A 14,939-nucleotide genomic window follows, 5' to 3' on the forward strand; every position below is an offset into this window, starting at 1 on the left:
TTTAAAAGGGGAGATGAGAGGAGAGACGACCATGAGAGGAGAGAAGATCATTTCCATATTAAATATAAGAGATAAATCAGTTGATACTAGTTGCTCGAACAGACCTGACGTGCCTTATCAGTTGACACTTACCAGGGTCGCGATACCTACATCCTGCTAATGGGGCTGCCATCTTAGGTGTAGCTGGCGGGATACAGCATTCCATAATTCAGCCAACCGCTCCGGGTCAGGCGCTGTTGTACGCCGCCCCTATGGGGATACAGCCGCGTACGACGCCCTTCCCAGTCAGCATACGACCATAGTTTCCACCGGGGGTTGGTTACCCGATCTCCGCTAAGGTTAATAACCAATATATAACCAGTAATTGGTTATCTTGATTTACCGCGTCACTCTGAATTTTATACAGTCATGTTTTAGACCTTAGAGTTGAACATATTAATGAAAAACTGCTTTTAAAAAGCCTTTATTAGAAAAAGTCTTATAGTTCTGCAATCTTAATTTCTAGAGGTTTGATGTATTTAGCAAACAGTTTTGTAATAAAATTCTACACAACTTTGCAAAAGAAACTATTCGGCCAGTGAAATTTGTAACTAGTTCCGTTGAAGCATATGAAGGACAGCTGTAAAAGAAGCAACTTTCTAGAAGATATTGATAACATAGAACTTAAAAAAATAGTTTTGCCGTCCGTTTCTTGATTTGGCCACACTATGCGACGTCTAGCTTGTGTCTGCTCATCAGTCTGCCCATGTATTCGGTCCATTCGGTCATATGGTATGCGTGGTAGCCGTGCTGCAGGCTCCGCATATAAATCAAGCATCTTGATAACGCAGTATTCGTCTTCGTGGAATTCTCAATTTCACAAATTAAAGCTTCGTAAATACTAAATTTCTCAAATTTTATAAGATGAAAAGCTATATTAAAGGATAAAACTTGATATATTTGATTGTATTTCGAATTTTTTTTAAGCTCTCCTGGCAACTTTGCTTAATGATTGTTGCTAGCTGTTGCTGCTGCTAGGAAAAATGGTTACCTCATGTGTGTGTTTGATCTTTTCTCATAACGAATGCATTGTTTTCAAGTCTAGTTTTCGATCGTTTAGAGTGAATTGCGGATAAATTTGAAGGTGCTTCTAGACAGTAAATAAATCATAGTGGTTGCTGAATTATTCAATTTGGATACACTAACGACTTTGGTGCCAGAATAAGCTGAGAAAGCTGTATCTTAATGTATCGTCATTTTGGATTGTCGTTTTCCGATCCAGGGATGAGTCTCTTGTTATTTTTTCACACACACTGCAAGCAAGCAAACAACACATATTATAAGTAAACAAACGATCATACATACACGCTACTAACACACGCACAACTATTAGCAATAGCCAAACGGCTGAAAATAAACGCGCCAGATCCGGATAGCATCGCTAACATGTGCAGACATATTCAGAAATGCTGTGATGTGCGGTCCGCCGGTTTCCTCTGTTGGTTCGTCTGCTGCAAACATGTTTTTGTAATAGTCTCCTGCTCAACCCTGCTACACTGCGATCAGTTGCTGCTCTGATTGCTACAGGTAGAATCAGTTTCCAATAAACCATCCTCATGCTGCAGAGACCGGTTAAAAAACGAATAAAAAAAATTCTGCATTTTTATTCGTGACTTCTGAGAGTTAAAGGCGTGTCGTTGTGCACTCAAACGAGCAAAACAACAACAACTACTACAAATCGTTTACATATCCAAATGATTTGTACACTTTAGTGTCGGTTTAACTGGGAATGAAAAGCAATGACTGATTGTGATTTTTCAATATGCATTCCAATGTTGCCGTAGAACTTAATTGTACGTCAAAATTCATTGTCATTGTCATTTTGTCAAACAAAACGTTTACTTGACAATAGATTTTTGATTCTTTTCAAGTCACACAGTCCGCAACTTTTACACCAGGCAAAATTTAATTCGCGTTTTCATCCCATCAGATTGATGATCGGATATTGTGATGATATACTTATTTCACTGGTACCAGAATAGCTTTCACTTGTTTTCTTCAGCCTGATATTGAGTGTTACCTACCTCAAAAGATGCACGCGGATCCATCGCTCGATGCCGTTAACCAGCCGCAACAGTGGCGTTATGAACGCGCTCACTGGAACATGAATGCAATCATATCAATATTAAATGAAACCTTCCCCGAATGGGGAAACTGAAAACAGCCGCTTGCATCATCGGCTTCCACTATAAATATGCCGGAAGCTTTTCCCTCCGTCAGGATGCGCGAAATCTAACGCGACATGTCATGACAACGGTGCAAGTTTGCAAAAGTGATGATCCAACCTGAATAAATTACCCCTGAAATCAATATTGGCTATAAGATGCAAATTTGATTATTTCTTGTTTTTTATCATATTTAGTCGATCGAAATCAACTCAAACTTATATTACCCCTGATCATCTGTTTCTCAACGAAACATTTTTAATATTTTAATTACCCAACACACCAAGTTAAGTTTCAATTAATAATCCATCGCCGCCGAAAGAGCCGGCGCAGTGCAAGAAACCACCATTGCTCAAATAATCCGTCGTCTCTTGTGGCTCCGGCTTGACTGCGACTATTCAAACAATGAATATTGCAACGCATTCTTCACTCCCTCCTGAAGGCTGAAGAAATAGTCCCAGGACAAATGCGAAGTTGTTCCGAAAAATGAGCACTTCACTATTGTTCTATTCCTTAGCACCCGTGCAGGAGGCAAACAGCAAATTGGAGTTCTCGAACTGCAGACGGGGAGGCGGTGAGCGTTCGTACGGGTAAGGAAAAATGGAAACTTTCATTCACCGGAAGAGATTTACAAGCTGTACTTTTTTGTTGCTGAAGAACAAATCGCTTCGAGAGTATTTATTTTGCAAACTGTGAACTAACAAAACAGAGAGTGCTACTAACAGAGTGGGTGGTAGCTTGGTCCTTTTCATCATTCAGAAATAATAAATAATAAACAGTTCCCGGTCTCGGTATAAACTGCTGCTGGTTGTTGGCTTCATTTGTAGAAATGCTACGGGACGGGGTTTGACCCGTCCCGTAGCAGGCCATCTTTCCGCCGCCTAGCTGAGGCCGGCTGTCATGGAGATTTGTGTCCTCGCCGACGACCGTGCTTCGGTTACAAGTACCCCACAGTCTAGGGAGAGTGTTAGCATTTTGTGCGAAAAACAGGTGCTATTGTTTAATTGAACGAATTAGTACCGTTGATGTTCGTTAGTTTGCGTGCTTCCAGCATCCCGAAGCAGGATGCTGCTTGTTGGTTATAACAAACTAACCAATTTCAACGGTAGTCATTTGACTACCGGAAACTCATCACCAGCAAACCGTCATACAATTAGTTAGTGGCTTGCTTCAGAATAGTAAAGTAGCTATAAGAAGCTCGCAATATCTGAAAGTACGAAAAGGTCTGCTTTGTGTTGACTGTTTGCAAGGGTTTTTTTTTTCATTCAAGAGTGATCGATTTATGGGCTCAACCTACCGCTATAAAAGTATCCAGTGACATCGGTACGAAAAATGCTTTCAGTGTGAGCGGTTTGATGCTGTAACAAATGAAGGTTAGCAAGCAGCGCTTCAGCGAGTGTGGATAACTGTGCCAATTGCTCTTGAATGCCGACATTGAGAGAAGATTTGCCTACAACGAATGATAGAAGGGACGACTGATTATTTTTATGAAATGAAAAAATCTACTAACCTGGTAATGAATTTCATTGGCATGCCAATAGTAGAGGAAAAGAATGGCCGTCATCGTTGTAATGTAGCAAATATCGATAAACACTTGTACGGTAGAATTGGTCTGAAAAAAGAATTCAATGTTTCCTGGTGTAAATAAACATTTGTAGAATTTTATATTCACTTCTCTTAATTATTGCTCCCGGGTTCTAAAGTATCTAACCTTTAGCCTCTAGTTTTTTGTTTCTAGTCTCGATCATTGTCTTTGGTCTCCAGTGTTGTCTAGTCTTCAGTATTCAGTCTCTAGTCTCTAATCACTTGACACTATTCTCTTACTTTGAACCTACCATATTTGAAATTTGATTCTTGAGCAAAATTACGCCAAATAAAAATATTGGAATTGGATAGAACTTTTTTGGTTTGAAGCAGAATACGCCTTCATGAAACTCACATCCAACGGTACTGCTTCAAAGCCGTTAGCCTCTATCCGGCTCTGCACACCTTCCTAGTAACAACATTGGTTTTATCAAAGTTTTATAGCGCCTAGTACAGCCAAAACAGCGCTATAAACCTTTGATAAAACCAGTTTTGTTACTTGGGCTGTCCCTCGTATAGCACCTGCCAAGGCTATGCCGAACAGCAAGTTCGAGAGCCCGTCCTCTTGCTTCAGACCATTCAACTTCACAAATGCGTCCGAGTTTTCGCCCGCCGTCCTAACACTTGATGTGAAACCGTCAATAGTCGCATGTATCAGCTTACTTACTTTACCAATCAGACGAGAGCCGTGGTGGCTCGTTCTGTATCAAGAAGTTGTCACCATCTTGCTCGGTTTTGGTCTGTGTCACACCAGTTCCGCAGGCGTCTCATCATTCGCAAGTCTCCTTTGATCTGATCGAGCCATCGTGCACGCTGCGTCCCTTTATTTCTGGTGCCGGCAGGGTTGCTGAAGAGAAGGGATTTCACAGAGTTATCGTCTGGCATCCTTACGACGTGATCAGCCCATCGCAACTAATTGACTTTCGCTAGGTATGGAATGGGGTTCTCTCCAAGCAGCGCGTGCAGTTCATGATTCATGCACCGTCGCCATTTTCCGTCGTCAATCTGTACTCCACCGTAGAAAGTCAGCAGCACCTTCCGTTCGAACACTCCAAGAGCGTCATGGTCCTCCGTGAGAAGCGTTGTTGTTTCGATTCCAGCCCTAATGTGTCTCTGGATCTCTTTGCTGGTGTTATTGTCGGCGGTCACCATTGACCCCAAATACACGAACTCCTCGACCACCTCAAGCTCAACGCCGTCTACAGCGACTTGAATTGGGAGGCTGATGTTGTTTTCCTTGGAGCCCTCGCTCGCATGTATTTCGGATTCGACGCATTTATTCGCAGTCCGATTCGTCCGGCTTCGGCTCTCAGTCGGGCGTAAATTTTCTCCGCCGTCGCAAAGTTACGTGTTATGATGTCAAATTCATCCGCGAAACCCAGAAGCTGAACATACCTTGTAAAATTCGTGAATAGCTCTCACTTTCCTGTCAACGACCAAGTTTCCACCAGTTCACCGATCATTCCTTGTTTGCTCGTATCCCAGCCGGTACCACGTGGAGGTAGGGATAGAAGTTTCTGGGCATTATGCTTTGTAGCACACTGGGGTCTATTTTATGCCGACTAGTACGGGTGTACTGCTTGAACGAACTGCCCAGCCGTATATCAACCACGTATCAGCTTGATCAGTTCTAATCTGCCACGACTCGTTGCGTTTGACTGAATCATACGCCGACTGGACATCTACACACTTAGATTTTATTGCCGAGAACTCAACAGCTGTTAAATTCAGCGAAATGTTTTACAAATTTTCGGCAGAATTCTCAAGAACTTCGACAGATGAAATGTCAATACTTTCTGGTTTACGGTAAATTGATATATTTGCTGAATTTTCGTCGAAATATATTGCTGACATTTGTTAAAAACTTTTCCGAGCTCAATCAGCTGTTGGGAAATTTACCGAGATAAATTAAGTGTGTATATACATAAGAAATGTCTACAAGCTGTATTTTCGAAACTTGTCGAGGATCTGTCTCAAGGTAAACAGCTGGGCCATTGTATATCGTCTCGCCTGAAAACCGCACTGATATTCGCAAACAAAGGCTTGCTGCAACGCTCCCAGTATATGAGACAGGGTGCGGAAGAGATTTCAATATGCAGAATTGAGGAGGGTTTTTTCGTCGATACTGGCTAAAGCCAAGTATGTGTCCCTTCTTATAGATAGGGAAGTTTCTCCAACTAGTCCGTAGATAGTTTCTCATCAGACCATACCTTCAGGATAATATGGTGAATTGTACTAATCAGCCGCTTTCTCTCGACTTTGAAAATTTCGGCCGGTACGCCGTCCTTCCCAGCAAGTTTGTAATCCTTTAGCACTCTGCAAGCCTTTTTACCACGTTCAAGAACGGCGGATGCTTCAAATTTCGCTACTGTTCCCCTCAAGGATTCTTCTACTTTGCCGTTCACCACGAAGTGTTGTTTCCAACACCAGACCACCAGCGAATTATCGGTCATCGGGATCCTCTCTGTCGAAATACATGGCAGAAGCAGGCGCGTTTTGGTTCATGATTCGGTTCATACCAACTCCTCGTGTCGTACCTGGTGAAGCAATTCTCCATCTTCGCGAGGATGCGATCGTAGTGTTCACATTTATTCGGCGGTGAAGCCTCTTTTCGGCAGCTCTAGTCTCCTGATGTTTTTTTCGCATCTGACGCATCCAAATTATGTCAGATAGCCGGACGCGCATCCTGCCTACCACGAAATCGTGATCTGAATTGACGATTGACCATCGACAAGACCGCACATCGATGACGTCCGAAAAGTGCCGGCCGTTGATCAGTATGTTTGGGAGTATGCCTCTTTACTGCGGTGCATCCGTGTGTGCTTCGGAATGTTCCGACTTTTTACATTTACATTAAACATTTATTTATTACTAGCTGACCCGGCAAACATCGTCTCGCCCATTTTTGTGTTCAATTTAATAATTCTAAACATTTCAAAGTCATTGATTCCTTGCGATTTGTTTATAGTCTACAAATGCACGGCGAATCAGCCATAGGATATGATCAAAGTCAAAAGACAAATCGTTAGAAATGATTGGTTTCATCAGAATGACAACGTCCTAGACTTTTGGCTTTTGTACATCACCTTTATTCTGAATATATCCATATTGGGTGGTATTCGGTCATTTTTATCTGTTCTTCTTGCATCACCCTGATTTCGGAAAAACCCATATTGGGTGGTATTCAGTTATTTTTGTTGTTTTCCAGAAACTGAGAGTGGTCATCTTCGAATTCAAAATGGTGTTCAGGGTCAATGCTTGGTTCTATGCATCATCTCGATTACGGAAATATCCATGTTGAGTAGTGTTCGTTCAATTTTTGCAGTTTCCCAGAAGTTGCCATCTTACAATTCTAAATGGTGCCTGAGGTCAATTTTTAGCTCCTTGTGTCGTTCTGGTTCCGGAGATACTCATATTGGGTGGCATTTGGTCATTTCGGTTGTTTTCCAGACACCGGAAGTCACCATCTTTGAATTCAAAATGGTGTCTGTGGTCGATTTTAGCTCCTGGGTATCACTCTGGTTCCGAAGATACTCATATTGGATGGAAATCGGCCATTTTTGGCTGTTTTCCAGAAACCGGAAGTTGCCATCTTACAATTCAAACTTTGTCTGATGTCGATTTGTGGCTTCAGTGCATCATTACGATTCCGGAAATACCCATATTGGGTGGTATTTGGTTATTTACCGCAGTTTTCAGAAACCGGAAGTTGCCATCTTCGATTTCAAAATGGCATTTGGAGACAATTTCTGGCCTCTGAGCGTCATGTTGGTTAAAGACACACTCATATTGGGTGGTATTTGGTCATTTTCGGCAATTTTCCAGACACCGGCAGACTCCATCTTGGATTTCAAAATGGCATTTGGAAACATTTTCTTGCCTCTGAGTGTCATTCTGGTTAAAGAAACACTTATATTGGGTATTGGGTAGTATTTGGTCATTTTCCGCTGTTTTTCAGAAACCGGAAGTTTCGATTTTAGCTCCTGGGTATCACTCTGGTTCCGAAGATACTCATATTGGATGGAAATTGGCCATTTTTGGCTGTTTTCCAGAAACCGGAAGTTGCCATCTTACAATTCAAACTTTGTCTGATGTCGATTTGTGGCTTCAGTGCATCATTACGATTCCGGAAATACCCATATTGGGTGATATTTGGTTATTTACCGCAGTTTTCAGAAACCGGAAGTTGCCATCTTCGATTTCAAAATGGCATTTGGAGACAATTTCTGGCCTCTGAGCGTCATGTTGGTTAAAGACACACTCATATTGGGTGGTATTTGGTCATTTTCGGCAATTTTCCAGAAACCGGAAGACGCCATCTTGGATTTCAAAATGGCATTTGGAGACAATTTATGGCCTCTGAGCGTCATTCTGGTAAAAGAAACACTTATATTGGGTATTGGGTAGTATTTGGTCATTTTCCGCTGTTTTTCAGAAACCGGAAGTTGCCATCTTGGATTTCAAAATGACATTTGGAGACAATTTCTGGACTTTGATCGTCATTCTGGTTAAAAAAAACACTCATATTGGGTGGTATTTGGTCATTTTCCGCTGTTTTTCAGAAACCGGAAGTCGCCATCTTAGAATTCAAAATGTTGTCTGAAGTCGATTTGTGGCTTCAGTGCATCATTACGATCCCGGAAATACCCATATTGGGTGGTGTATGGTCATTTTCCGTTGTTTTTCAGTAACTGGTAGTCGCCATCTTGGATTCCAAAATGGTATTTACATTTTCCGGATAGAAACCGAAAGTTTTCATCTTAAATTCAAAAATAGCGTCTGGAGTCGATTTCTGGCTCCTGTACATAGCCCCGTTCATTTTAGTATGTTTTTTTTTCGGAAAACCTGGTTGAAATCACTGTTTAGTTTGTTTCGGAGACCTCCCTTCCCTTCCGGGGGACTGTCAAACCGCCATAGGAATTTGTGTTTGATTTGTATAAGAGCCCTCCAATCCAGAAGTGGGAGGGGCTTCGAACCACCATGATAATTTTTGTTGCTCTCACAAACCTCAACATATCAAATTTGGTTCCATTTACTAGATTATTTCTCGAGATGTGCAGATATTTGTATTTCATTTGTATGGAACTCCTCCCTTCCAGAAAAGGGAGGGGTATAGAAGCATTATAAACATATTTGCTACCCCTTAATACATTCACCTGCCAAATTTGGTTGCATTTAGTTGATTGGTTCTCGAGCTATGCGAAATTTGTTTTCCATTTGCATGGAACCACCCCCTTACAGTAGAGGGAGGGGTGTCAAACCATTATAAACATATTTGTTACCCCTAAAAACTTCCACCTGCCAAATTTGATTCCATTCATTCGGTAAGTTCTCGAGATGTGTGGAAATTTGTGTTTTATTTGTATGGAACTCCTCCCTTCCAGAAGAGAGAGGGGTGTCGAACAAATATGGACATGTTGGTTACCCCTAAAACATCCACATGTCAAATTGGTTTCATTTACTTGGTGAGTTCTCGAGATGTGCAGAAATTTGTATTTCATTTGTATGGATCCCCTCCCTCCAGAAGAGGGAAGGGTACCGAACCAATATGGACATATTGGTTACTCCTAAAAACATCCACATGCCAAATTTGGTTCCATTTGCTTCGTTAGATATTGAGATGTGCAGAAATTTGTGTTTCATTTTTGTGGAACCTCTCCCTTTCAGAAGAGAGAGGGGTATCGAACTATTACGGACATATTTGTTACCCCCGAAAACATTCACATGTCAAATTTGGTTGTATTTACTTGATTGGTTTTCGTGCTGTGCGAAATTTGTGTTTTATTTGTATGGGACCCCACCCTTATAGAAGAGGGAGGGGTGCCGAACCATTATGGACATATTTTCCACCCCTTAAAACATTAACCTGCCAAATTTGGTTCCATTTAGTTGGTTAGTTTTTGAGATGTGCAGAAATTTGTGTTACATTTGTATGGCACTCCTCCCTTCAAGAATTGGGAGGGGTGTCAAACTAATGTGGACATATTTGTTACCCCTAAAAACATCCACATGCCAAATTCGGCTCCATTTGCTTGATTAGTTCTTGAGTTGTGCAGAAATGTATGTTTCATTTGTATGGGACCCCTCCCTTCCAGAGAAAGGAGGGGTCTCAAACCATCATAAGACCCAAAAACCCCTACATACAAATTTTCACGTCGATCGGTTCGGTAGTTTCCGAGCCTATATGGATCAGACAGACAGACAGACCGGACTGCATTGTTATGGGTATGGATTTTTATCTTGGAGCAGAGAGGAACTGGGAAGGTGGTTACATTCCATTCCAAGGTACCGACGAATCCGTGGTTCAAGGGGTTGAATGTAGGTCGAGATTTCATTTACGTGATGTCTCGGCTTATGTCCAATCACTATAGATTTATGTTCATCTTCGTCGTGCTGGGCTCGGGGAAAGTGGTATCTGGCCTGTGGTGAAGGTTATCACGACATAGAGCACGTTGTTTGGTCATGCCCTGTACACCGTGACACCAGGTCTAAATTAATAGCTTCCCTCCGGGCCAAGGGTAGAGGATCAGCTGTTCCTGTTCGTGATGTCTTGGCTAGCCTACATGTCCCTTATATATACACCTACCCTACATGTCCCTTATATACATTTTCCTGAAATCCATCCATGCCCCAGTCTAGTCCCATTCCTTTCCACCCACATTCAATAAAACGGCAAGAACACGTCGTAGACCTCGATTTTGGAATCAGCAACTGAACCCCACCCGAATCCGCCAGGACCTGAGAACCCGAGGGCTTCCATGATATCTTGGCTCAACGGCACATACCATATGGCCACTTGAACACCAGCGAACAACAACAACGAACCACTGATTAAAAGAGCATGCTAGTTTTAATTTTAGATTTAATTTTAGCTCGTAGACGGCAGCGAGGATAAGAAATTTGCCCTTAGTTCATAAGATACCTTAAATATAAGACACTAAATATTAGGGTGGGGAAAAGTGTTCGATTTTCCAGAACCAAGTTTTTTTGGTTCCTTTTGGGGCCCAAAACAACCCTAAACTAATCGGAAGTCGATTGGCTTTGTCTCCGCTTGGCGCATTGCATTTCAAATTTGTATGAAAATTAATATGGGAAAACCTACTTTTTGGCATTTACCTTTCTAGAGAGCTCAACAATGATCTAATCTCTAATCTGCTAAAGTATAGTATTTTAGATACCTAACAACTTTTCAGAAGACACTGAAGAGCTAGATTGTCCCTAAGAAGAGCTAAAGCTGTTCAAAGTTGAGTATGTTGATTTAAATGCAGAAAATCTTGTTTTCTGCCAACATTACCAATCTACCGGCGCCAGTAGGATTCCCATCAGAAATAACCTGTCGTAACGAGTTCATACACTCAGCTGGATTAAGCAAACAAATTCAGGTCAATATACTAGGCGTTGGTAGAATCTACAACGTGTTTCAGAGGTTACTTCTGATGGAAATCTGACTGACGCCGGTACACTGGCAGTGTTGGCAGAAAAAAAGATTTGCCGCCGGAGGAATGAGAAGAAAGGGTTAGCCCCACCTTCAAGAAGCGCGACAAACTAGACTGCGAGGACTATCGAGCGATCACCTACCAGGCCGGCTCCATCGAAGGACGGTCTACAACTGACCAAATCTTTGCACTGAGGTAGATCCTCCAATAATGCCGCGAGTTAAAAATCCAGACACACCATTTTTTCGTCGATTTTAAAGCCGCATATGACACAATAAACCGACAATAGCTATGGAAAATTCTTGATGAAAATGACTTTTCGGGCAATCTAACAAGACTGATTGAGGCTACGAGGGAGAATGAGAAAGGTTGTGTTAGGATTTCTGGCGCAACGGCGGACTTCTTCGAGTACCACAGGAGGCTTCTAAAAGATAATGGTCTCTCCTGCCTAATGTTCAACGTCGCGAGACAGACAGGGTTTAACATGCGTCACAAAAGCTGAGTCTTCACACCAAGTATATTCTATACAAAACGCTAGTAAGACCGATCGGTCTCTACGGGCATGAAACGTGGATAATGCTCGAGGAGAACTTGAGAGCGCTTAGAGTTTTTGAACGTCGAGTGCTAAGAACCATGTTTGAGTGTGCAGGAGAACAGAGTCTAGAGGCGTAGGATGAACCAAAAGCTAATGGGTCTCTTCGGCGAACCCAGTATTCAGAAAGTGACTAAAGCTGGAAGGATACGCTGGACAGGGCTCATAGCTAGAATGCCGCTTAGTTGGCTACCCTGCAAAATCGATACTCGCTTAAAATCCGATTGGAACATGAATAAAAGGGGCGCAAAGAGCGAGATGGTTGGACCAGATGGAGCACGATCTGTAGAGCACCGAGTAACCGCGGAATTGGATTGAACTGGTTTCAAAAATATTGTCTTCCGGTGGCCGGATACCAAGAAATCGCTAGCATTTTTTTTTTCCTCATCAGTATCTAGTGTCTAAACTGTAGTATGTAATCTCTAGCATGTGGTTTTCGAGAACTGAGATACATTTTTTGATATCCTAGCTCTGATATCTGATCTCTGAACTCTGGTCTTCAGTCTCTGGTATCTATATCTCGTCCCTGTTTTGTGATTCTCGGTTTTTATTCTATGATTCCTGGTCACTGTTGAAAGTTGTGGCCTACGTAGACTAGTATTCTATTACTAATTTTCTCGTTGTGGTCTTTAAACTATGGCATTTTTTGTGGGCTCTAGTTCTTAATATTTTTTTCTATCACTAAACTCCGATCTTTGGCTTTTGTTGGTATCATTGGACAGTAACACTATCCTTTAATCTGCGTTCTCCCGGCTTTGCCCTGGTTTCTGGTTCCTGAACCTTTGTATAAGAAAATCTAGTCCTAGGTTTCAGGTTTCAGGAATCAGATTTTCGTTCTCTGATTTGTAATATCTGTGCTCTGACTATTGATTTACTGATCTGATTAACACACAACTAAATGGGACACCCGAAACAATGTCATGCAGTGGTAGTGGTAGTAAAATCGAAATTTCAACGAGCATTTTGCTTAATGACCGGAAAAACTGCTATTAATTAGACTGTTTTTATATTATTCTAACTTTCTAGTACTTACTTTTACTATATTCAACATATTTTTATCAAAAAACTTGATTTTGCTGTACTACTATATTAAGTCAACGGAGTTGTATAAGAAAATCAAGTCTTTTGATAAAAATAGATTGTATATAGTAAAAGTAACTACAAGAAAGTTAGAAAATTATAAAAAGAAGGTAACTAATAGCAGTTTTTTCGGCCAATAAGCAAAATGCTCGTAGATATTTCGATTTTACTACCACTACCACTACAGCGCCATCTCTTAGAATTTAACATTGTTTCGGGTGTCCCATTCCCCAACACAAAATGGAATTATTAGTCACGGTCTTTCATAGTCAGTTACTAATCCCAAATATTCTTCTCCCCCTTAAAAGTTTTTTTTTAACAAACACAGCCTGTACTCACCACAGAAGCTTCAAACAGCAAAGCACAAAGCAGCACCGAAAACACGACAAAATCCATAAAAACCGCACCCTTGAGCAAAGCTTCCAACTCCCGAGCATATTCGTACAGTTCACGCTGCATTTGAATGCACTCAACGATTCCATCCTTTAGCAAAATTTGACGCTTCTCGTCCATATTACTCAACTCTTTCAAACTGGAGCCACGCATGTTCTCTAACCTGTGGTTCAGAACCATCAACGCCATCCGCACGTAGATCATTAAGCTAACCATGAAGACATGCCAGCAGGGTACAATCAATTGACCCACGTACATAATATACAGCTGAATGCAGTAAACAGAAGCAAAGTGATCCATACCATTTTCCGCGGGGTACCACGAGCGTAGTATTGTCACTCTGTCCGAGTCTTTGGTAGATGCGCTGAAGAACTGTATCAACGTGAACAGACACATTGAGTTCGCAGTAACTAAGGCACAGATCCAAAAAAGAGCCGTCAATCGTTTTATATATTTAACATTCCCAGTAAAAATAAGCATTTCTTCCGCATTTGCTTGCCGAAGAATCTGCCGAGTTCCCTCGTCAGCTCGTCTGATTACACTGTTGAATCCTGCCAAAACAAGTACCATGATGATCCGAGCTAAACTTCACACTCAAACGCAACACTCACTAGTTCTATTCCAATAGAAATGAAACAACCGAATGATCGTCGTACTGAACAGCAAAGTTGTTGAAGCGTTAGCTGTCATATCACCGACATTTCCCCACACTTGGTACAGATCCACGTACTGGGTAATATTGAAAAGCAACATCGACGCAGTAAAGCAAACTCCCCGAAAACAGTTAAGTTTTTTCCACGGTTGACTTTTGTACAGCAATATTCCGAAATACCTTAACCCGTTCAAAGTCCACTTTAACAGCGGATTGTCGTACACTTCATCTTCCTGAATCCATTCATCCTTTAGTTCCATGCTGACCGCCAGCTCCACAACCGTCAACCGAACGAGTGAACAGAATAGACAGTTATCAAGTGATGTCCCACTTCTGTCGACTTAATTGTAACGGAAATTGAAAAGGAACAGCAATTAATACTAATTATTATCGAATTAGTACCCTTGATGATATTTTCATGGGTTTCGCCGGCCCAGCACCACACGTTGAAATATTAATGGTAAATAACAACTGAAAATGGGATCCCAGTGACGGCGAGCATCAAAGCAATATCTGGTTCATCTGTCGCAGTAGACTACGGATTGTGGCCAGCTGTCGGGGGTAACAATGGGAATAATTCATACTACGGTTCCGTGATTATGCGTGTGATTACGTTCTCGGGATTCGGTGTCGGGAATCTAGCACCGGAAAGTGCCCGATATTGACATTCATTTACACAGTACACCTGTCCGATTGTGTCATCGGTAGGCAGCGGGAGGGATTCAGCCCGGGTGTCAAATGGTGCAGCATAAATTCCTGTTGACTGCCCTAGCTACAGTCTGGAGATGCATAGGCTCTCTATTGTGTGTATGCATTCCGGTAGACCCTTGTTTGTTTCTCCTGATGATAGGAGGTGAGCAATTTACATGGTCACAAGTTTAAATTATTCCGTTCGAAGCGACGCATGCTGGCCTGAATTGAAAATGCAACGGTTTGCGTAATGAATCTGTCAGGATTCATAACACTAGAAAAGGTGAAATTATGTTCCTTTCGATTGC

At 41.8% G+C, this 14,939-nt stretch overlaps 1 protein-coding gene across 1 annotated transcript; it reads right to left on the reverse strand.

Moving 5' to 3' along the window:
• Positions 1-3,280: 3,280 nt before the first annotated feature.
• Positions 3,281-14,201, reverse strand: LOC129731550 (odorant receptor 56a-like). The gene is made up of 5 exons (XM_055691638.1): positions 13,901-14,201; positions 13,236-13,840; positions 3,715-3,816; positions 3,502-3,654; positions 3,281-3,411 (listed from the first exon to the last, which is right to left on the reverse strand). The coding sequence occupies exons 1-5, from the start codon at positions 14,199-14,201 to the stop codon at positions 3,358-3,360; spliced, it is 1,215 nt and encodes a 404-aa protein (XP_055547613.1). The 3' UTR covers positions 3,281-3,357.
• Between the last annotated feature and the right edge of the window lie 738 nt (positions 14,202-14,939).

Source organism: Wyeomyia smithii, chromosome 1, assembly GCF_029784165.1.
Source record: "Wyeomyia smithii strain HCP4-BCI-WySm-NY-G18 chromosome 1, ASM2978416v1, whole genome shotgun sequence".
Classification (NCBI taxonomy): Eukaryota; Metazoa; Arthropoda; class Insecta; order Diptera; family Culicidae; genus Wyeomyia; species Wyeomyia smithii.

Bases quoted from the DNA above. Each gene is read 5' to 3' on its own strand.
- LOC129731550 (XM_055691638.1), bottom strand. From the start codon at position 14,201: ATGGAACTAAAGGATGAATGGATTCAGGAAGATGAAGTGTACGACAAT. The intron at 3,817-13,235 runs GTGAGTACAGGC...TTCTTTTTTCAG, and splicing joins TGCTGTTTGAAGCTTCTGTG to ACCAATTCTACCGTACAAGT. The intron at 3,412-3,501 runs GTAGGTTGAGCC...TCGTACTTTCAG, and splicing joins CACTGGATACTTTTATAGCG to ATATTGCGAGCTTCTTATAG.